At 59.7% G+C, this 22,701-nt stretch overlaps 1 protein-coding gene across 15 annotated transcripts in view; it reads left to right on the top strand.

Annotated features, from left to right (window-relative positions):
• Positions 1 to 19,963, top strand: part of RAPGEF1 (Rap guanine nucleotide exchange factor 1) — a 132,076-nt gene extending 112,113 nt beyond the window's left edge. For 8 of the 15 annotated variants that reach the window (XM_045043279.1, XM_045043278.1, XM_023242875.2 and 5 more), the window contains 15 exons: positions 120 to 392; positions 1,220 to 1,312; positions 3,040 to 3,125; positions 5,633 to 5,744; positions 7,364 to 7,439; positions 10,015 to 10,099; positions 11,730 to 11,822; positions 12,668 to 12,853; positions 13,596 to 13,680; positions 13,828 to 13,922; positions 15,111 to 15,189; positions 15,279 to 15,380; positions 16,367 to 16,464; positions 17,470 to 17,598; positions 17,833 to 19,963. In XM_045043279.1, coding sequence (XP_044899214.1) covers positions 120 to 392; positions 1,220 to 1,312; positions 3,040 to 3,125; positions 5,633 to 5,744; positions 7,364 to 7,439; positions 10,015 to 10,099; positions 11,730 to 11,822; positions 12,668 to 12,853; positions 13,596 to 13,680; positions 13,828 to 13,922; positions 15,111 to 15,189; positions 15,279 to 15,380; positions 16,367 to 16,464; positions 17,470 to 17,598; positions 17,833 to 17,983 — 1,743 coding nt within the window. In that variant the 3' untranslated portion in view covers positions 17,984 to 19,963. The remainder of the gene's footprint in view (positions 1 to 119; positions 393 to 1,219; positions 1,313 to 3,039; positions 3,126 to 5,632; positions 5,745 to 7,363; positions 7,440 to 10,014; positions 10,100 to 11,729; positions 11,823 to 12,667; positions 12,854 to 13,595; positions 13,681 to 13,827; positions 13,923 to 15,110; positions 15,190 to 15,278; positions 15,381 to 16,366; positions 16,465 to 17,469; positions 17,599 to 17,832) is intronic. The other 7 variants (XM_045043282.1, XM_023242882.2, XM_023242880.2 and 4 more) reach the window with 3 other exon arrangements.
• Positions 19,964 to 22,701: the final 2,738 nt, after the last annotated feature.

Genomic DNA, 22,701 nt, shown 5'->3' with positions numbered 1-22,701 from the left:
GAATCGCTGTGAACGGCCTACCCCAGCTCGGCCGACCTAATCTAACGACTTTTTCTTTTGTCTGTTTTCTTCTTCCCATCTTCCCGTTTCTGTGTCTGTCTGCCGCTTTGATTCTGTAGTATAAATCTGTGTTTAGGTCCTACTCCCAGGATTTCGTGCCTCACAACCAAGCTTCCGTTCAGCCTTTCCTCCCGTCTACCCCCTCTTCCTCTCCACACTTCCCGCCCGTCCACCAGTCTCAGAGCTCTGACTTAGCGGTGCCGACCGTGGCCAGTCTGCCTCCCAGCACCGTGGACGGGCCTCTCTCGTCTTCTCAGGAGAGCAGCTTTCATGGGAACACTGTCTGCCTTCCTTCCGAAACCTCTCTCACTGACTCGCCCCCGACGCCTTCGGTGAGAACTCAGCACACACACCCCTGCACGTGGGTCTGCACGTTTTGAGAAAAGTGGTGTCGCTGTTCGTGAGTCTGCCGCCCCGCCCCCCACCCCCAGTGGCAGCCAGGCCTGTCTGATGGAGGTCTGTGGAAGGTCGCAGAGTGAAACAGGAGGGTGTCTGTTTCCAGAACAGAAGCGGAACCTTCCGTACAGAGTTCCCATCAGATGGGGAACCCGATTTTCCAGAAATAGATTAGTGGCCGTGTAGAGACAGCCATGAGCACGAGACAGAAAATGCGCCTGGTTTCCTGGTTGGTTGTGCGTTTTTAGAGAAAGACACAAACACCTGTGGAAGAAAGGTGCGGACAGAGGACTCTGAGACCGGGGGCAGTTGCCTCTGTGGCTGCAGGTGGTGCTGAGGACAGCGGCCCTGCCTGCCTGTGCCGCTGAGTTCCCTGAGCGCCTCATCCGGGGACGGGGTGCTAGCTGGCAGGGCGGAGAGGACCGGGGCCGGCAGGCGGGGGCGGCGCTGCGGCGAGCTGGCCTGTCTTGGTACGTTGCCTCCCTCCGGGGCAGTTGGAACGGCCCTCACCTCCCTGGAGAAGATCCAGCGGGGAACTTGCGTCCCCTGTAACACAGAGGCAAGAGGTGGCAGAAGTGGCTTCCTTCTCGGGCCTGGGAAAGGTCCCCAGGGAGACCCGAGCTCCCGCTGCCGCCCTCTTTCCTTCCCCGTGAGAGGAGAGACCCGGTCAGGGCCCGCCCGGTAGGCTGCTCTCCCTCGGAGCCGTGACGGCGGGCTGGGGGGCCTGTCACATGTGCATCTCCTCTCATCCTGTCTCCCCCAGAGTGAAAACGCCAGCGAGGAGGCTGGTGAGGGTGAATACGTCAATCTGTATTCCTCTGGCCAGAGCAGCGAGGAGCTGCCTCACTCCCGAGGAGTAAGTAACCTCAGGGCTGCCTCGTGCATGTGGCCTGGCCTGGCAGGGTTGGGCCCTGCTTCTGCCTGGCTGAGCCTCCCGGTCCCTAGCCGGCTGGGCCCCGCTGCCTTGCCGAGAGCCACGCTGGCTCGGTGGGGAGAGGACGTGGCTCCCCGTGGAGGCCCTCCCTTTGCTTTCAGGGCTCGCGTGACGCTCTCCGGGCCTGGCCGGATGGGTCTTCCGGAAATGAGAGGAGGCGGCATAGTGTTGGCCTGGCCCCGTGTTGGTTGCTCTCTGAGATTTCTCTCTATCCCGTCTTCTGGTGTCAAGGCCCGTCTTCCATCCCCTCCCCAGAGGGAGGGACTCCTCTCTCCCTCACCACCAAGCCTCCCGGGCCTTCGCCCCCTCCTCCCCCCTCAGCGCACTCCCTTACCCCCACAGGAACAGCTTCTGAGGAAGCTGGATGGGGTCTGTCCGGGAGCCCCCGCCCTCTGTGTTCACGAGCCCTCTGTCCTGAGAGCGTAGAGAGCTACCTGATGTGGCTGCCCTTGGTCGACCTCTGTCCCGGCCGGATACAGCCGTTCTGTTGAGCAGTCGGCTTTCCAAGTTTTGCTGCAGCAAGACGCGAGCAAGCTCAGAAGCTTGAAAAAGAATGAGTCCCTTGACAGGAGGGGCCATGAGGACGCGAGTCCTCCCTGGTGGTCAGCTCACAGGGCCCAGCCCATTAAAATTGTGGTCACCCCTGGTAAGACAGCCCCGCCGAGGACGCCCCCGCAGGACCTTCCACGTTTGCACAAGGCGAGCCCCGCTTTAGTTACTTGCAAGTCCTAGAACACTGTGGGATTCGACCTTGTCTGTGGAAGCTGTTTTTACCCTGGGGTCCCCTCCTCACCTGTCCGCACCTGGTGACCTGTGCCCCCGCATCGTCCAGTTTAGCTTCCACACGGTGGAGCCCATGCCAGGCTGGCCTTCCGTGGCTCTCCCCTCTGCCCATGACCACGCTCGGTGCTGGCTTCACCTCGCAGCACTCTCCACGAGGACGATCCATGTGTTCGTGCTAACCTGGTTTCTGTCGCGGCCGCGGCGGCAGAGCAGGGATGCCAGACAGCCGTGTCGTCACCGAGTGGGGTGGGCCCGGATGCCCAGGCCCGGCTGCTGGAGGAGAGGGGCTGGCTCTCGTGCCCTCGAGCAGCTAGACCCCTTGGAGCCGTAGCTGGGAGGCAGCTGTGCGTGGCAGTCCTGAGGACTCTAACTAGGAAGTCAGCAGGGGTTTGCCGCATGGTGGTCAAGGTCACAGGTTTTGGAGGCAGACGACCCTGGGGTGGAGTCCAGGCTGTGGCCTCCGAGCCGCGTGCGCTTGGGCAGAGCCTTCAACCTGTGTCTGTGTGCGTGAGTAGCGCGGTGCCTCCAGCTAACGGACAGGGTCCTGGTCGGGTCAGGTGAGAGGAGGCGTGGGAAGTCCTTAGCACAACGCCTGGCTCAGCTTGGCCGGTAGCAGCAGCTGTGAGTCCTTTCTTCCAGGAGGTGCTTGGATGGTCATAAGTAGGGGCCCCCTTTCACCGTCCCCAAAGGCAAGAGGGCCTTGCACTTCTTGCGGGATTAACCGCATTCATGGTTCCCGTGTCCACCTTTCGGATGACTCCGGAGGAACTTACACTCAGAAGCCGCTTGCAGGCAGGAATGCCGGGAAGCAGATCCGCCCGGCTTGGGGCACCCGTCACAATCCCAGCGCTGGCTTCTCTTTTCAGGAATCGCCAGCTACGAAAGACGGACATCCCAGAGACCCCGCATTGGGCAGCGGCGCACCTGGGAAGGAGAGCAGAGACGGCGAAAGGTAGGACGTGACCGGGTAGGGTGGGGGCCCTGAAGGCAGCGAGCCCACTCGGGGAGAGCTGCCCCCTGCCCGCCGGCAGACAGGCCTCCCGGGGCTTTAGGTTTATGTCCTTTCCCTTTTCCTGACTCTCAAAAGTATACATGCGCAGGGCAGAAAGCATGGCAAGTACAGAAACACACAAGTAAACCAGAAAAATCCTTGGTAATCCCACCCTTAAAGGCTCCACTCTGGCAAGCATCCTGCCATTATTTCCTGGTGATGTGCTCATGTGTTATCCACTTTGCAAGTCACCCACAACAGTATTTTCTTTCTCAAATCCCAGGCCGGCCTTCCTTGGCCTCTTCCAAGTGCAAGTGCAATAAGGGAGTGTACAAGACTTGCCAAACCTTTTTATCGTGAGTTTCTTGATGGGTGTATTGTGTTGTTAAGCCATTTGAAAGTAAGTTACAGATGTGACATGCAGGCCCTAAATACTTCAGTGTGCCTCCCGAAGTATTTTAAAAGCTTCCCCGATTACAATACCATTACCACACCCAAGGAAAGTAATGATAAATTGCCTTGTATCATCTGGTACGCAGACCATCCTCCACTTCCCCAAGTGTCCGTAAAGCTGCTTGCATAGCTTATTCTTTTGGAACCAAGATCAGTCAGGAGTCACTGCATTTAGTTGTGGGTCTTTTTTTTTTTTTTTAATATTTTTTTAACATTTATTTATTTTTGAGAGAGCATGAGTGGGGGAGGGGCAGAGAGAGAGGGAGACACAGAATCCGAAGAGGCTCCAGGCTCCGAGCCGTCAACACAGAACCCGACGCGGGACTCGAACCCACACACCGGGAGATCGTGACCTGAGCCAAAGCCGGTCACTTAACCGACTGAGCCCCCAGGAACCCCGTGTGTCTTTAATCTTTTGTAACATTTTTCAGCATTTGCCGGAGTCAGACCTGACCCGGTTTAGAAACGTGTAGTCCGTTTCTGTACGCGTGGGACCTCCAGATCCTCTCTGGCCCTGCCATCGGCAGCCGCGTGGTGACGCTGCCTTCTCAGCGAGATGTTCCACAAGTTCGAGCTTTTCCTCCCTCTGCAGGCCAAGGTTCCGCTACCTCTGGGGTCCTGCTTGCCAGGCCTAAGCGTAAACCGTTCAAGAGGTGGTAAATAGCAAGAGGCAGAAGAAGAATCAGAAAGCGCTCGATAGGGGCCCGCTGAAGAGGGCTGCCCGCCCAGCCTGCTCTTGGCCGCTCCTCGGTGCCGTCCGTGTGGGTGGAGACCGTCTGATCCGTCTGCCCGGGCTAAGATCTCCCCGAGTATTAAGCAAGGGATGATGGGTCTTCTGGTTGAACACCTGGCAGCAAATGGGGGCTGCGCCAGGCAACAGAGACTCATGGGTTCAGCCTCCAGCTGCACGGAACCCGAGAGCACCATTTTTCAGAGCTGCAGATGGCCTGTGTGAAACAGAAGGACGAGCGTGTCGACCACTTAGAAGCAATTACAGAGACGTTCTCCTCCTTCCACAAAGGCCAGACTGCGGACCGGACCCTGAAGGGACACGAAGCAGATGGTTCTTCCCATGACTGTGTGTGATTTTGCTCTGGGCCGTCCATGTCTTACTGAGGGCACAGGTTTTTATCTCCCAGATACTTAGGGTTAAAAATGTGGCCTGTGACCACAGGATCCACGGCGGAAACTGTCAGAATAAAACCGGAACGTGGGAGAAGATGCCGGGGGAGGCATGGGGCCTACAGACCCAGCATCTGTCTGCTCCCGGGATCCCCCCCTCGCCCCCCACATCCCGCCTCTGCTGGCCGTTCTCTCCTTCTCCCCCTTCACCAGCAAACCCCGGCTCAGTCCTTCAGGCCTCAGCCCGTGTGTCCTGCCCCAGGGCCTGCTGGCCTTTAGACTGTGCTGTGTCCTTCTCGGGCCGGTGCCCCAACTGCTGGCTTTAACGTCCGCCTCTCCTGCTAAACCCAGCACCCCCGAGGACACGGGCCAGTCTGCCCGGCTCATACTCCTCAGTCCCACAGAAAGGCGGCCCTTAGAAAAAAACTTGAGGAATGGCGCGAATAGCCATGCGAACTTTCTCTCCCAAGCTGCTTGCCTTTTTGCCATTTCTGTCCTTGAATACCGACTATGTGGACGGTGGCCTTGACAAACAGCAGCTGATCCCATCACTTATTTAAATAGTCCAATGAAACCACCTTGATCGCCTTCTTAATCCCGTCCACTTACAGACGGAGCAGAGAGCAAGAAACGTCCCAAGGTCACAGAGCTCATCGGTAGTGGCACCAGAAATCCAGTCTGTGCCCTGGCTCCAGCCCCCACTCGGGCCCCCTGTGCTGGGGCGGGGGGAAGGGTGTGGATTTCCCCGTTGTAGCCGCAGTTCCAGAAGGACCTGTTCAGGGGCAGTCGTAACTCCTAGTCCTCACGCAGCGGGCCTCACTGCCTCGGGCCCCTGCTGTCCTGGATGCTGGGGCCTCTTGGACGCTTGCGACACAAACCGCTTCTCCCTCCAGGGCCCCAAGGTCACCAGATGCTTCAGAGTTGGCTCGGTCGGAGGAGGAAGTTGACGAGCTGTCCCTCATCGACCATAATGAAATCATGGCAAGGCTGACACTGAAGCAAGAGGTGAGGACAGGCCTTCCTTGAGCGTCTGGGCCATAAAGGGAGTGAGAGGGCTTTGAGGAGAATGGAACCGGGAGGCGTCTCAAACAGAAGACCCAAGTGAGGCACCGACGCCCCAGGTGGCCACCCCACGCCTCCTAGGCTCTGTGCACGGCATTTATTCTGACCCCGTGCCTGGGCCACGGTGGGTGCTGAAGGACACTGGGCAAACAGATGGACTCTAGAGAAAATGTCCCGTGTCCCCTTCTCTGGTACTTCCAGAGAGTAATCTTGGGCGAGTCGTGTAACCTAAGCCCCAGAGGACAGGACTCCGGAGGTATCATAACTGTGAACTCTGTGGAGGGTGTTCAGTTCAGAGCTTGAGCATGGGGATGGGGAGCCCTCATTAGCATAAGCCGCCTTCGTATTACTGTTGCCCGAATGCCCCACGGTAGTTTCTGTGTGGGAGACACAGGCTGATTAAGAAATCCCAGGCCTAGCCGCCACAGCCGCCTCTGTCCTGTGCCTTGCCTGGATGGCGATTCTGGAAGCACAGAGGAACAGTTTCATGTCATAGCCTTGACCCCGCCCTGGGGAAGGACTGTTTCTGGGCTCCGGCTGCGGCGGCACGCAGATGCAAAGACAAGCAGTGGGTATACCGCCCTTGGCACCGCAGAGCGTGACAGGAAAGGCGAGGCTGGCGGGGACCCTGGGGCAGCTGGCTCCTCTGCCGACAGAAGTCACGTCTCGTGACCCTTCGCAGAAAGTCCTGAAAAATCGGGGCGTGGGCGTGGCTGCCCTCACCCTTAGCTGGAAACACACGATGCTCTCGGGACTCGAGTCCAAGCGTGGAAACACAGAAGTGCTCGGAGAGGCAGGCGCCTCTGAGCCTGCGGGCCGTGGGCCCACGGAGGCTGGCGGGCTGGGTGTCCTTCAGGATCAGAGGCAGGGGTGTGGGCTCTCAGGCTCACCTGCTGCCAGCTCTCTTTGGCTCCCAGCAGGTTTATGGGCTAAAGCCTCTGTTTGCCCACATGAAAGTAAGACTCGTTCCTTAGTCGGGAGACGGCAGCTGGTGTCCCATAAGCAACGTCGGGCATAATCGAGCGTCTTTGTGACGCTTTCGGGCTCCTGGGAGTGCTCCCTGTGGAGGGACTTGTGACTCCTCCCACCTGGGGAAACAGTAACGCAGGGCGGCTGGCTGCAGTTGTGGGAGCGGGTGCGCCCGCAAGGAGCCCACTGCCCCCGCTGCCTTCTCGGAGCGGCCGCTGGCAGCCCCGCCTGCCTCCCCGCGGGGTCCCGCCCTCCCCACCTCTGAGACCCCGGGGCGGTGAGGAGAGAGAGATCGGATGGTACTATTGTCCCCTGACCCCACTGTGACCCAGAGTGGGGTGCCCTGGTGTGCGGGCGGCTCCCAGACGAGCCGTGGTCTGTCCTGCCCGCCGAGCGCGCAGAGCTGGGCGGGCCACGCAGGCACACTGGCCTCCGTGCGCGGCCGCGCCGCTCCCGGGTGACAGAGACCAGAGGGAAGGGGGCCCCGGGGTCTCCACAGTGCAGGGACTTGGTCTCGTCCCTACCCCGGACTCCCCGGCGCAGCTCTCCTACGGCCGAATTCTGCCGCACGCCCTGCTTTGCTCTTGTTGCAGGGTGATGATGGGCCGGACGTCCGTGGCGGGTCCGGAGATATCCTGCTGGTGCACGCTACTGAGACAGACCGGAAAGGTGCGTCAGCGCCCCGTGTGGCGGCCTTTGTCACGGCTCTCCAGGCATCCCCTGGTCCTAACCTCCGCGGCCCTCCCTGCCAGCCCTGAGCGGGTCGGAACGGCGGCCCGGGTGCAGCAGGGTCACCGTGAGGAGAGCCCACCCCGGGGGACAGAGCCGGGCTCGCTGCTTCGCAGCCCTGTCAGGGCGTGTCCTCCACGGGTGAAGGTAGTGATGACCCCAAGGGCCCCCAGGGTCAGTGGAGACGGAGCTCCAAGTGCAGAGCTCGGCACCCAGTAGGCGCTCCCCCCACGGTCCCTCAAATAATGTCACGGTGACACGTGGGTAGCTTTTTCTGCTTTTCCAGACCACTAGATGGATTTCACTCACGGAGGTCCTGGCACACGTTCCGGCCGGGAGCCTCAGCCCCAGAGCAGTGGCAGCACCGTCACAGGGTGGGGTTCCGACCCTCCGCACGCGGCTGCCGCCCCAGTCAGCGTCCTGATCCACTGACGGGGCTGGAGGAGCAGGGCACCCACTGTTGGGCAGAATTTGTGCTGGCACCAGAGCTGTCGTGCCCTGAGTTCTGACGGGGAGAGGAGGAGGAGGGCCGTGAGGAAGGCGCCACGGCCTTGACCTCAGCCAAGACGGGGGACGGTTGCCTGGTGTCCTGTTGATGTCTTTGAAAAGGAGTGAAAAGGTGATGTGACCGCAGGATTAAAGTCAGTTGTGGGAAGAATTAAAACACCCCAGTCCTGAAACCTTACACCGCCAATCTTAGTTTTATGAATGACCACGTCCCTGTTTTTATAGCAGGTTTCCCAAAATACGTTACACAGAACGATTCTGCGAATTTCTAAGTTACGAAAATAGTACAGAAATGTTCACGTGGCAGAGAATTTGAAAAATAGAGAAAAAGAAGAAAGGACTCCAACAAATTCACCGTAGCCACTGGGCTTTCTTTACCCCCGGCTTCCTTGGACTAGGGCAGACCCCGGTCCCGGAGTTCAAATCCGGGCACATCCCTCCCCTTCCGGCCTCAGCTGCTTGAAGAGGTTGGCGGTGGCTCGGGGACAGGGAGGTGCACGGAGCCGACAGAGCCAGCGCGGCACGCGGCCAGCACTGGGGAAGTGGCGCTTGCTCTGCTGCGGCAAACCTTCCTCCACGCCCGCCTGAGCGCCGTCCTCAGCTGGGCCGAGAGGAACAGTTCTCCTTTCTCCAAAAGGGCTGAAGCGGGAGCTGGCTCCCATCCTCGGCTTTGAGCTGCTTACCTGCGGGTGTGGCCAGAGGGAGCCCCGAGGGCAGGGCAGACCAGAGCCACCCGGTCTGGGTCTGCCGGGGCCGTGCCCGGGGCAGGTGTTGCCGACTGGGGCCTCCTCCAGGGCCGTGCCCGGGGCAGGTGTTGCCGACTGGGGCCTCCTCTCGATGTCATTCACGGAGATCCTGAGGATTCCGGGGAAACAGTCATTTGTACCTGGGGTGGACTGGGGCGGGGGAGGCCAGGGGCCACACGGCACGTTCCTTGGGCGGGTGGCTTCCCGTGGACCAGAGACCACACCGGTGGCACTGTACCGGGAAGCCCCCGGCTCAGGGCACGCGGACTTGGATCTGTTCTTCCGGAAGCAGGCGGTGGCCTGTGCGGGGCTCACCTCTGCCTCCTTGCCCCCGCCTCTTTGAACAAAGGCCCGGTTATCAGTGAGCCGGTTGAGTGGAGGGTCCAGGAAGGAGGCGCCTGAGCACGACGCCGTTGGGCCCCGCTGTGCGTTTCCAGCCTGTGAGCCTCCCTCACGACACCTGCTGCGCCAGCCGGGCCCACCCCTCTGCTGGTCCCCTAGATTCTTGCACTTGGGGAGGTGGGGGACGAATGAGAGAAGACAGAGAAGGGGTCCGTGTCCAGAGAAGAACACGGATTTAAACCGTGTGCGTGTGTCACCCTCGGCCTCACCGTGAGCAGCACACACTTTGGGACCCAGTCAGGACTCAGACCTCAGCTCCGGCACAGAATTAACTCTGAAGTTCCTAAGCCTGGCCAGACGGGGAGTCTGTGATGGGGAGTGTCCTGCGTTTAAAACATTCCTTTTTTTTTTTTTTTTTTAGCGTCAGGGACTGCATCACCAGCACAAGCGGAGCCAGGGGGCTGTTGGAATTCTGGGAACGTTGGGAATCCCCAGCTAGAGCCAGCCCTTCTGAAGGGCAGGGAGTGAGGGGTGGGAGCTGCTGGTCTGGGTCCCACCCGACCGCCGGGGCCAGGCTTCTCCCGGTTGGCCTTCCCTTCCCTGGCGCTTCTGTGTTCCAGCAACGTGCTGAGCTGTGGCCCTTCAGCCTTATCGCTCAGTATGTGGAAATTCCCAAGATCTTTGCCCCTGGACACTGCCCCCTAAAGTATTACCGGTGACCTGGCTTCAGAATCCTGCTGATGAGTTTGGATTATTTTCTCTGTGCCCATGACGATGAAGGCCCTTTGGGTCTCAGGTCTTAGGGCAGACAAGACGCGCTCAGTGTGTCGTCAGAGATGGCAAATACGTGCAGCAGGCACGCTGCCATCTCCGTCCCCTGCCAGTGGCAGCCATCCCTCAATGGTCGCTCTTCTCTCTAGACTTGGTGTTGTACTGTGAGGCCTTCTTGACCACCTACAGGACCTTCATCACCCCAGAGGAGCTCATCAAGAAGCTGCAGTACAGATATCCTTTCCCGTGTCCCTCCGGCCCGGCTTGCTCTTCGAGCCCCTGTCCTCGCCCAGGGGCTGAGTGAGGTGGCATAAGGGATGGGGGGTGGGCTTGCCTGATGGCGGTTGCGGTCACTAAGTAGTCCTGAAAAGGAGTTAGAATTGGCGCACCTGCGAGGGGGGGAGCACCCAGGCCCCCAAAGAGACCCAGGTCAGTGGCACCTGCAGCTTCTGAGCTGAGCCCCAGGGCACTGAGGTGACAGGAACCAAGTGTGCAGGGCTTACCGGAATCGGGACTCCGATAAACAGCCACAGAGGTAGGCACGGCCACTCTGCCTGGCGGCAGACCAGCGGCGGACAGAAGTACCGTGTCCAGGGAGAGTCGACTCCCGCCCCTCGGCCACATCTGCCCCGAGGGCTCACCCCTTCAGGGACTACCCTGTGCGGGAGCAGCCGAGAAAGACCCAAGGCCCCGGGAGCCGCTGTCATTACCTTTCTCTCAAACCTGCTTTTCTAAAAAGCCGGCCAGCCCAGGGTCATCTGCTCCTTGGCCACCTCTCCCTGTCACAGCCCACGACTGCCCTCTGCTGGACAGCCTCTGTTACTTGGGGCAGGAAGTCCCGCGTTCTCCCTCCCAGCTGTCTACCTTCCTTTCCTGTGTGTCCTCAGGCTTCCCCCACCAGGCTCATGTCTCCTGCAGACCTCTGTCGCTCCTTCCGCTGTCCCCGTACCCCAGCACTAGAGGACCTGGTCCCTCAAGACTGAAGTGGATAGTCTGCATTCACTTGCTCACAGGCCTGGCTCAGCGTACCTGTCAAGAACTTCCTAGCGTCGGGCAGGATGCTAACTAATCCCGTGCCATGAAGGCTCACTCAGTTACGGTACTGTTTCGTATGTTATTGCCATATTATGGATGGTGCCGTGATATCACTATTCTGTGATTCGAAATAGGCTCAGAGAAGGTAAATGACCTGTACGGCTGTTTGGTGGGAGAGTAGCCACTGACATAGGTTCCCAACTCAGGTTCAGGGCACCTACCTTGTTCAGCTGCTTCAGGCATTGATGGGAATGTTGCAGCCTTAAGATCCTAGGCCTAGCTGGCTAGTAAGTCCTGTGCAGCAGGCTCTGGCAACGGTCCTTGGTGTGTCCCCACCCCTCCAGTGTCCCGTGGATCACGGAAGAGCAGGAAGGACAGCCAGAGAAGGGTTTGGAGAGGATGGCAAGGATCTGTGACTTTCTGGGCAGAAACCAGGACCTTGGGGAGGAGCAGGAGGTGAACAGGTGTTGGAGTGGCTGCGGTGGGGAAGGGGCCTCGGAGGCTCTGGAAAGATGGGAACTGAGCGGACCCAGGGCAAGAGAGCAGGAAGCCCCTCTGGGCCATGCCCCTTCCCTGGAGACCTGGAGGTTTTAGGACATGTGGGTTTTGACCACCCTTTTCCAGCTGAGGCTCAGCAAGGCAGCCTGCAGCGGTTCGGTGAGCCCTGCAGGAAGCTTGGCCTCGAGGAGCAGGGGAGCGGCTTCCAGGGGACCAGGGCTCCTGTGCACTGTAAGCTCTCTGTACATGGCAGCTGGGGGAGGCAGCCCTCCCCCCGCCACCACACCATCCCTGCCTGTGTAAGAATGCCTTTCTTTAACCCACGCTCCACGTACGAGAAGTTCTCTCCCTTCGCCGACACGTTCAAGAAACGCGTGAGCAAGAACACGTTCTTCGTGCTGGTGCGGGTGGTGGATGAGCTCTGGTGAGTGCATCTGCCCGTGAGATGGCAGGGAGGCAGGTGGGGAGCCCTCGGGCATCCCGGGATCCCCCCAACCCCGCCACCCGCCAAGGCTGCAGGCTTCCTTGGGGAGAAAGGGCCATCCATCCCGTCACATGCCACCAGCTTCTCCCACCCACTTTAACAAGACCCCTTGGGGAGAATGGCCCTCCCACCCAGACCTGGCCGGGCGTCCCTCGCGTAGGGCACGGGAGCATAAGGCCTGGTCTGTGGCACCTGTGCCCTCAGCCCCCAGCAGTAGTGGAGGCCCTGTCTGCTCTCCTCAGTCCCCCACGTCCCCCCAAGTCAGCACTCACCGTCACCATTCACTTAACAAGTACCCATCCGGCCGGTCCCTTTCCTAGGTCTGGAGAGCTGCGGGGAAGAAACCGCAGGGCCCCTGCCTTCAAGGCATTTCCCTGCTGCGGGAGGGAGGCCTTAGTCCATGACTGCACAGCCTTCGGGCCGCTGTGCTCGGGAAGTGCGATGCAGAGAGGGTGCAGGAGTGTCCTACAGGCAAGGCGGCTGGTCTGAGGGGCCGGGACCACTTAGTGACTGTCACCTGGATGGGAACGGGAACTTCCTCTGGGGTGGGATTTACATGCTAATGTCTCCATAGCCCAAGCACAAACAGGGGCCTGGTGTTCATCCGGTGCCAGCAGGCACTTGTGGAGGGCGCGACCGCTAAGTGTCACCAGTGGGACCATCCCCGGTGTTGCTGGCCGCTGTCACGTGACCCTTGGGTTTGTGAGGTGGATGTGGGCCCGGCGGCGGCATCCCCTTCCTACGCTGGGTCCTCGTCCCTCACCGCGTGGCCCTTGGCCCTCTAGCCTAGTGGAGTTGACAGAAGAGATCTTGAAGCTGTTGATGGACCTGGTCTTTCGCTTGGTGTGCAACGGGGAGCTCAGCCTGGCCCGCGTGCTCCGGAAGAACATCCTGGACAAGGTGGACCAGAAGAAGCTGCTCAGGTGTGCCAACTCCGACCAGCCCCTGGCAGCCAGGGGGGTGGCCGCCAGGTGAGCGTCCAGCCGTGGCTTCTCCAGCTCCTTCCTCCGGCAGAGTTGCCCCCGATCGCAGCCTCTCCGTTCCGTTGCCCTCGGCGTACCTCCCCAGCCTCGCGCCCTGGCTCTGCCCGGGCCCTGCCACGAGGTTCGGCCCAGTGGACGGTCCAGCGGGTGCCTCAGGGGCTAGGCCTCTTCTCCAGGGTCACGATGTGTGATGAGTCCCCGTTTGGCGAGGAAGTGAGGAGCCAGGACGGGGGCGCCTCCTGGGACAGGAGACAGGCGAATGCATTCCGGGCCGTGGTCAGCTCTTGTCCTCCCAGCACTAACGTGGCAGCCACGAGCTCTTGCCTGCCCCCGCCCCCCCATCCCCACCGTCCTGAACATTCCTCAGAACCCGGGGATGTAGTCTCCAGTCTGTCACCTGTGCCCCCGCCATAGATGTTTGTTGATGTGTCACTTCCTGTCAGTGTTTCGGCCTTCAGCCCTGTGGTGCCGTCTCTGCTCCCACTGGGCCCTGGCAGTGGGGCTACCCACCTAGCAGAGCACCAGGGTCTCGGGCCTGAGTGCAGTGTGGCCCCGTCCCGCTGCCTGTCAGCTCTGTGGCTGCCATCCTCCTGTGAGGCCGGGCTTAGGGGCAGCTGCTCCCTCTGCACCCCACCCCCCCCCCCCACTCCCCGGCTCTGAGGCCGCAGAACAAGGCCCACCCAGCTCCTGCCGTCCCGTCCCGACTGCTCATCTCGCCTCTGTCTTCTAGGCCGGGGACGTTACACGACTTCCACAGCCATGAGATAGCTGAGCAGCTGACCCTGCTGGACGCTGAGCTCTTTTATAAAATAGAGGTATGGCATGGAGCAGGGCTGGGGACTGGGGATAAGGCTGTCTGTTGCCCTGGGCAAGCAGCCACTGCTTGTCCCCAGACAGGAGAAACGGCCCATCACAGAGAAGCCAGAGGGCTCCAGTTCCATCCAGTCTGCTTCCTTTTTCAGATTCCTGAGGTTTTGCTTTGGGCCAAAGAGCAGAATGAGGAGAAAAGCCCCAACTTGACCCAGTTCACGGAGCACTTCAACAACATGTCTTACTGGTAAGGCGCATCTGAGCGGGTTCCCACGCCGTCCCCCACAGAGCGCTCTGAGGGCAAGGAGGAGGTGCCCCCTCCATCCCTCCCAGCTTCTTCCAAGGCCCTGGGCATTAATTGGGCACTGCAGGAAAAGAGCAGGGACAGGGCAGGGCGGGTCTTGCATGTTGGAAGGGGCCACCTGGGGGGCTGGCTGAGATTGGGGAGTGCCAGGATCGATTGGTAATGTCTGCCCTGGGTGGCGACAGGGGAGTTCAGTGTGCCGACCGGCACTGGTCACTGCCAGCCCCCAGGCAGCCTCAAGGCTGAACTTCACCCGGCCTCTGCCTGAAAGAGAACAGCTCAGGAGGGTGTTCTGTTAATACTTTAAGCCCTGAATTCTTAGCACAGAATGAGGTCTGAACTGTTTACACTGTAATGTGTAACAGAACTGGTAGCTTTCCTAGATGTGACTCAAAGGTGCCCATGGCCTCTCGGCATCGGATGGAGGATGTTCAGAGCGTGGCAGCCATGCGGCCTGCACCTGGCCCCGGCCACAGCCACACCCCATCCACCGCTGCCACCGACAGAGCATCTAGTAGTTGTTAAAAGGCTCTGGGGACTGCCTTTTGGAGAGAACGTGGGTCACCTCCCACTTTGCTGGTTTTTCTCCTCAGCTCAACTGTAGCAAGCCTCCATGGGGCGTCCTCAGGGGTTCCAAGGAGGAGGTGCAGGCGGGGCCCTTCAGAGCCATGGTCCTCAGGGTGTGCTCAGGGCAGGCACCTAAGACGAAGCAGGGGTGGCTCTTCCTCGAGTGGCTGCTGTGGCCCCCGTGACGTCCTCATGTAAGGCTGGCCTTTTGCTGGTCCTCAAGGCAGCCTCTTCCCCCACGTGCTCACTCGTCCCCTGGGCTAGTCCGGAGGCCACCTGAAGAGCACTTCCAGCCCCAGTGGTGCCCCGGCCCATGCTCATCAGGAACTCTCTCCTTCGATGCTCCCGCACCTCCATCTGGAGGACCCCGTCTTGGTGTGTGGCCTCCTGACTATCCCTGTGATGCCGTGAGCTCCTGGAGAGCAGAGACAGGGGCCTGTGCTTGGCGCCTCGAAAGCCCTGGGCACGCAGTGCAGGCATCCACATCCCTCTCCACCAGGACCACCTGCGGGTCTGGGAGGAGACTGTTCAGCTCAGTGGTCTCTCTCTCTTTGATTCACGCAGGGTCCGCTCAATAATCATGTTACAAGAAAAAGCCCAGGACAGGGAGCGGCTGCTGTTGAAGTTCATCAAGATCATGAAGGTAACTGCAGGCGCCCTGCCCAGAGTCTGCTCCTCTGGGCCCTGCCCAGCGGCCCCGGGCCCGCCTCACGGCCTCCCCTCCCTCCGCAGCACCTACGGAAGCTGAACAACTTTAACTCCTACCTGGCCATCCTCTCGGCACTGGACTCGGCACCCATCCGCAGGCTGGAGTGGCAGAAACAGACCTCGGAGGTGAGTGTCTGCAGGGGAGGGAGGGTCTGCCTGGCCCCTGGCGAGCCAGCTGTGGCAGCAGGCACACAGATGTCTGCTCTGCACCCCCAACCTGGGTTCTCCGTGGCTCATCTCTGATCTTCGCGGTTGGAGCTGGGGTTGTCCCCTCACAGGGTCCTGCCACCTGGGCTGCAGGCCCGTATCTGGGTCCCAGCTTCACCTGTTCCTTCCTCCCATCCACCCGTGCTCCTGGAGGGGCTGCTCTGGGCTGGGGGGGTCACACTGGTCACTGCGGACATACTGTGAACAGGCTAGAGATGTATTGGATGGTCTCTTCAGGGCAGGTGCCCCAGGGGGAGGCCCCCTGAGGAAGCGTCCATCACACCAAGACCCAAGTAGGAAGAGTTTCCTGGGAAGAAGGAAATCCTGGGAATTCCTGTCAGAGGGGATGGGAGGGCACACACTGGGAGTTAGGCACCTTCAAGCAGCAGGACAGGGGCTGGGGAGGGGCCCTGCTCTGGACCATGAGGGCCTTGCAGGGAGGAGTCGGGCAAGGACCTGGACCTTTATCCTTGTGTCGAGAGGTTCCTTAAGAGAGGCAAAGCCCCTAGGGGCTGGGTGTCAGCTGGGCCACTCAGGTGTCATCTCAAGGGGTGACACAAGGGGACAGTATTGTAAGACAGTATCGTACGGAGAAGTGTGGGACAGTCACAACAGCTGCTCCAGGAACACGTAGGAGGTTCCCGAGGAGGTGAAACATCAGGGGAAGAGACAAGCTGGGGGTGAGACTGGCAAGAACCCCACCCTGCGTGCCGAAAGGGCAGCTCGGGGAGGTCACTGCCTCGAGTGCAGGGAGGAGCAGAGGCAGGCTCGGGGCATGACGCAGGTCGCAGTGTGCTTCAGAAGAAGCCCACTTGGGCCCCCGGGCGCTCAGCCGTGGCTCTGGGGTGCCGGGCAGGGAGGAGGGGCTGGCATCCCCGCCCTCACACACTGTCCCGCCTGCCCAGGGCCTGGCCGAGTACTGCACACTGATCGACAGCTCGTCCTCCTTCCGCGCCTACCGGGCCGCCCTCTCCGAGGTGGAGCCCCCCTGCATCCCGTACCTGTGAGTAGAGCCCCCGCTGCCTCAGAGAGACCCTCCCTTAAGGGTTTCCAACCCAGACAGTTCTACTTCTAACTTTAAAACCAGGGGCGCCTGGGGGGCTCAGTCCATCTCACGGCTCGTGAGCTCAAGCCCCGCGTCGGGCTCTGTGCTCACAGCTCAGAGCCTGGAGTCTGCTTGGGATTCTGTCTCCCTGTCGCTCTGCCCCTCCCCCTCAAAAATAAATGCAAAAAATATTTTTTAAAAAGGGTTGCACCTCTCCCATCTCCCCATCCCACTTCTCTCTGCCCCACCCCCACCTCAGGGAGGGGTCGTCACCCTTGGCTGCATGTTACAGTAAGCTGCGGGCCCCGAGAGCACTCCACGTAAAGCAGCTCAGAGAGGGTTTCCCCAAGTGTGCGTACGGAATGGACTCAGCGGGGCTTTGGGGGAGAAGCATCTTCTGGGAAATAGCGGAAAAAATCAAAGTGGGACCGGTTTGTTAGCAGAGCCCTTAATAAGCTGGGACACCTTGGGAGTCTCGGAGAGAGGGGTAGAAGGCTCGGTGGTGTCCCGGGGCCAGGGCTGCCCTCAGGGCCCTCACGCTCGGAGATCCAGATCTTGCCGCCACGGACCCTCCCTTGGCTGACTCGCCTTTCTGCCCTCACACCGTGCTTTCCCGTTGGGGTGGCCGGCTGGGCTCCTGAGAGGGCGTCGTCTGTGCCCCATCGCTCACCTCGTGGCTTCGTGTCCTCTGTAGTCAGAAGCATGTTCCCTCACCTGTTAAGCAAACCCGAGACTCGGTGGGGAGGGAGACCTGGAGAGCCTCCCTTTGTTATGTTTTTCCCGTTCGTTTGTTAACGTGACGAGGCTTGTCCAGCACCTGAGCTGGCTTTCCCGGGGACCCACAGCTCGGAGGTCGGGACTTCCCGCCGGAAGAGACGGACACTCCCAGACGCACTGCCCGGGCGCAGCCCGCGGGCCCCGACTGCCATCCAGGGCGGTGACTGGGCCTCTCCCTCCTCCCAGGGGGCTTATCCTGCAGGACCTCACCTTTGTTCACCTGGGAAACCCAGACTATATCGACGGGAAGGTGAACTTTTCCAAACGGTGGCAGCAGTTCAACATCCTGGACAGCATGCGATGCTTCCAGCAAGCGTGAGTACCGCCGCTGAGCAGAGGGGAGGGGAGGGGACGGGACCGCCGGGCCGTGAGGCTCAGCACGTGCGGAGATGGTGGCCTGCTTGTTCCCTGCACGGCACGTAGGAGGCGGCCCCAGAGCAGTTGGGGGGGTGGGGGGTCCTGAGGAGCGGGGTGTCCTCCTGGGGCCTGCTTGGGGGCGGGACGGTGCGTGCAGCCCCCACCGGCTCTGACTGGCGCCCTCCCCCCCAGGCACTACGACATCCGGAGAAACGACGACATCATCAACTTCTTCAATGACTTCAGCGACCACCTGGCGGAGGAGGCGCTGTGGGAACTGTCTCTGAAGATCAAGCCCAGGAACATAACGAGGAGAAAAACAGACCGGGAGGAGAAAACCTAGAAGCGGGTGGCGCGAGCGAGGAGAACGCGGCTCGAGAGGGGCCCCGAGGGCGGCTCCGAGACCGGGAGGGACGTTGGACCTGTCCCCGGGCAGGCTGCACGCGTCCTGGCCCCGAGGCCCAGCCAGCCCTCGGCTGTGACGGGTGGGAGCCCCGGCAGCCTCCCGGCCCCGCGGGAGCAGACGCCAGGCCCGCAGTGGAGCCAGCAGGCGGGTCTCGTTCCCGATTTGTGAACCCGTGGTGTTGGTTTCTGCTTTCACTTCTGTGTCCCCCTCCGCACCCCTCCCCCGCCTGGCAACAGCACAGGGATGTCAGCAGACAGGGTGGGGGCGGGGATGGTGGCCTCTTCGCCCCCCCCCACCCCGGGTCCTAGGGTCCCGGATCTGCTGACGTGACACACAGGTAGAGGACCCTCGCAAGGCGGGGGGGGGGGGGGGGCTGGACTCCAGTGACCTGGAATGAAGGGGACTTCTGGTCGGGTGGGCAGAGAGCAGAGAAGACCCAGGGAGGCTCCTTCCACTTCCCCCGCCCTGCTTTTTAACATGCAAAATGGCGTGAGCTTCGTATGTGGCCCCAAAAGGTTCTTCCGGCAGGTGGCCTTTCAGCAGGCCCGGAGCTGGTGCTCCCGTCACGGTACTGGCCCTCACGGTGGTCCCCCATCTGTCCCTTCATCGCCCCTGTCACCTAGCGCTCTGGGGAGTGGGCAGAGGGAGGAGCAAAGGAGGACTTCTGTTTTATCTGAGCTGGGGCCGGGAGCTCCCGGGGGAGTGAATGTGGAGAGCGGAGGGGTGTTTCTGTCCTGGGGAAGGCCCGCGGCCCCCTCCTCTGTCACTTGCTGTGTGCCTTAAACTCCATCTCCTGTCCCCCCTGCCCCGTGGGCTCCCCTCCTACCTGCCTCCATCGGGTGGAGCCAGGGCTGCTCCGCCCTGAGAGGACAGGGCCCGGCCTGGCTACGGCAGTGTCTACCCGGGGCAGGCTTGCTTTCTCCTCCGGCAGAGCGTCTTCCTTGTTGGAAACCCCTCTCACTGCTGAGGTTGACGGTCCGAGACAGGGGGCTCTCCGCACACAGAGGGGCCGGGCGGCTGCCCCCACGCCTCTCGTGTCCTGGTCTGTGGCTGAGCGCTCGCTTCTCCTGGGCTCAGGACTTGGTCAAGCAAATGCCAGGATCTAACTTCCTAAACGACCAGTCCCTTTGAGTCCCTCATGGGTTTCGAACAGCTCCCTTCACTTGTTTGTGGTCCTGTATGTGGAGGGGGGAACATCTGTGAAATGCCAGTGACGCCCCTCTGGTGGCGATCTTGCGGCCACAGGCCGGAACGTGTCACTTTCTTGTTTGAAGTGTGTGGTTCAGTGCTGAGGGTGGGCTTGCTTCCCACTTGGAACCTCTCGCTGCAGTCTTGTCCTCTCCCTTCCCGTCACACCTCCCTCCACCACAGCTCCGCTGGATGCTGTCGTGTGCACGCGCGGGGGCCACCGTGCCACAAATAACTGACGCCGTGTCTCCGCCACACACGTGGTCAGGTGGGTGTCCATGGTCAGAGTCTGGCGACCGGCCAGGCAGGGGGAGGCAGCGTGGCGGGGACGAGGGGCCCGTGTGTCAGGGCGACCCTGTGTGAGGACTGCAGGGGCAATGTGTGCTTAACTTACTGGCTGACGGGCTTCCCACCCCGTGCCTCGCTGAGGCGCCCTCAGGGCTCTGGGAGCTGCAGACCCTGTGCCGTCACCGCAGGCTGCCCGTGACTTTCTGCCTCGGGAGGAAAGTCATTCTCACCTGCAGGTGGGGCCGGGGCCAGCGGCAGGGCAGGCACACGCCAGGTCAGCACGAACCCAGCTCTCCAGAAGCGCCTCCACACACGCCCCCGCGACGTTCGTTGTAAGATATATATATCCCCCACTAACCTGGCTGATAGCAGCATCTTCCTGCAGACATTTCAAACCTGTAACTTTTATATGAGAGGAAAATAAACACAGACGAAAGCGTCCAAGCGACAGTCCGAGCTGCCTCCACACAGGCGGGGCCTCCGGCAGGATGCAGTAACAACCCAGTCCTGGGGCCCGCCCGTGCGCTGGGGCCGGGTGGTTTTGGCAGGGGGGGATAGAGGTCACCAGCCCCTATCTGGGGTTTTCCCTCCTAGGCCTGGGACTCCAGAAGCAGATTAATGCACAAGCCCTGTACTGCTCCCTCAAACCCAGCATCCTAAAAAAACTGAAATTTCCAAGGTCGAGTTCAGGGGGCACAGAGGTACCTAGGGCTACTTTCCAAAGCCCCTAAAGCTAGTCTCTGAAGGTGCACCCTCTGCAAGATTCCATCCGCCTGCCACTCACAAGGCAGCACACATGGGCTTGGAAACAGCCCGGTAAGTTCCGGTCTTTTCTATCTGAGGTGGGCTAGGTCTCCTCCATTTAAGGTGAGCCATCGGACTTATTCCCAGCCTGTGTGTCAGCCCCCTTCACTGTCCTGCCCACGAGAAAGAAGAGAGGTCCTGTGTCCTCCACTAGCCGACAATACCAAGAACCAGCCTGGTCTGGCCCCACCCCCCCTGCAGGTGACTGGCAGGTAACGGGCCAGGTGCAGATGGGTGCACTGAGCCTGCCGACCAGAGCTGCAAGGCCTGGCTGGTACCGCCCATCCTGGTTAAATGCCTGGGCTCCACTGACACCCCCAGAGGGGCCTGGGAATCTGCATGTCTGGCCCAGCAACTCAGGATGCTCAGATGACCTGAGAAGGACCCTCCCCTAGCTGCCCCCACCCCCGTTCAGACCTTAGGTCCATGCGCAGGGCCGGTCTTCTGTGGGTGCAATGGCCTCACACTGTTCTCTCCCGTCCTGGTTCCGCAGCTGATAAGCCCAGAGACCTTAAGTAAGCGGCCCCTTCTCCACTTCCTGGTTTCTGTAGCCGACAGTGGAGGTATTGTCATCTTCCACCTCATAAGGTGAGAGCCCAGCGAGGTAGGACCTGGAAGAGGTCTGGCAAGCTGCCACCTCCCTCATCACTTGCATACATGTAGATCCTGCGGACCAAGCACTCTGCAGACCCCTTCATTCAGTCCTCTTAACTGAAAATCCCCACAAGTGAAGTATTTGGGCCATGATGACAGCCCTGAAGAAGAGGCTCCTGACATTAAAGAAATTGAATCTGGTTTGAAATCCACTCACAGACATCAAGTCCAGACAGGCTTAACAGGTGATTCGTGCCAAACAAATAGCTTCAGGCCCACCTGCACACCCTCGAGAACAGAAGGGGAAACACTTTTCAACTCATTCTGAGCGGAATACAGTCTTGACATCAAACCCAAGACAACCGTCCAAAAAAAACTACAGGCAAATACTTGCACGAAACTTCTAAAATAATCTTGGCAACCCCAAGCCAACAGTGTGTAAAAATCGGCACTCTCCCTTGGGTGCAGGGGCGGAATGCCCGTACACCGGTGAACGGACTAGACCTCGTGCATTAGATGCCTTCTTCGGGTGCTCCCATCTGGCCGCCTCTCCTTCCCGGGCGCAGGGGAACACTCTGCTTCCCAGCCCCTCGCAGGCAGGCCCCTCAGAGCCAGACGTGTCCCCGTGGGCCGGGCACAGCATGGGTGCCACCTTCATGCCCGCTCTTTCCTCACCATGACACCCTTAGATATCCGGCGCAAGATGGCAGAGTTCCAAGTTTCCAAGGGAAACCAGACCGGGGCTGCCCCCACTAGACCTGACATGAAGAAAAAACGAACTTGTGCTAAGCCTCTGAGATTTCAAGGTTCGTAAGGTCTCATGACACGGCCTGGCCACTCCTGAATGAAACACGCTAACAAAGGAAGAACGCCATATAATCCCCTCAGTCGTCATTAGGACCTTTGTTAGAAATGCAACACCCATAATTTTTGTTTAAAACGCTTAGAAATCAAAACCTTTCTTAATCTGGTAAAAGTTACCTTCCAAAATCCCATGCAAACATTATACTTAATGTTGGAATACTCAGAGCAGCTCCGTTAAAATCAGAACGAGGGAAGAATCCTACCGCCACGCTGTCTACTTGTACTGGAGATCCTAGTGAATGCTGCTGGAAAAGAAAAATAAGGGATTACTAAGCAAATCTACCGGGCCGCCTGGCTGGCTCAGTCGGTAGAACATGCGACTCTTCATCTCAGGGTCGTGAGTTCAAGCCCCACATTGGACATAGAGCCTACTTTAAAAAAGAAAAAAAAAAAGAAATGGGGCATCTGGGTGGCTCAGTCGGTTAAGTGTCCGACTTCGGTCTAGGTCATGAGCTCTCCATTCCAGATTTCAAGCCCTGTGTGGGGATCTGTGCTGACAGCTCAGAGCCTGGAGCCTGTTTCAGATTCTGTGTGTGTCTCTCTCTCTCTCTGCCCCTCCCCTTCTCGTGCTCTGTCTCTCTCTCTCAAAAAAATAAATAAATATTAAAAAATTTTTTAAAAACCTAAAGAATCTACCAAGATAGTTAGCTGTACAGTCAGATAAAAGATTGAATATGTTCCTATATACAGTCAGTAATTAAAAAACAATTCTTAAAAGATCCCATTTATGCTACTATCACAAGTCTTTAAGGTACTAGGTACTTCAAAGGACCTTTGTCCCAACAAAGGACACCTATATATAAAGCAAGTATTAACAGACCTAAAGGGGGGATGGGACAGCAATAGAATAATACAGGATTTAAGTGCCCCACTCACATCAACGGACAAATCATCCAAATAGAAAACCAACAAGGGGC

The sequence above is a fragment of the Felis catus genome, chromosome D4, assembly GCF_018350175.1.
Source record: "Felis catus isolate Fca126 chromosome D4, F.catus_Fca126_mat1.0, whole genome shotgun sequence".
NCBI lineage: Eukaryota > Metazoa > Chordata > Mammalia > Carnivora > Felidae > Felis > Felis catus.
The sequence above is the reverse complement of the archived record's forward strand: the minus strand, read 5'-3'. Positions and strand labels throughout refer to the sequence as shown.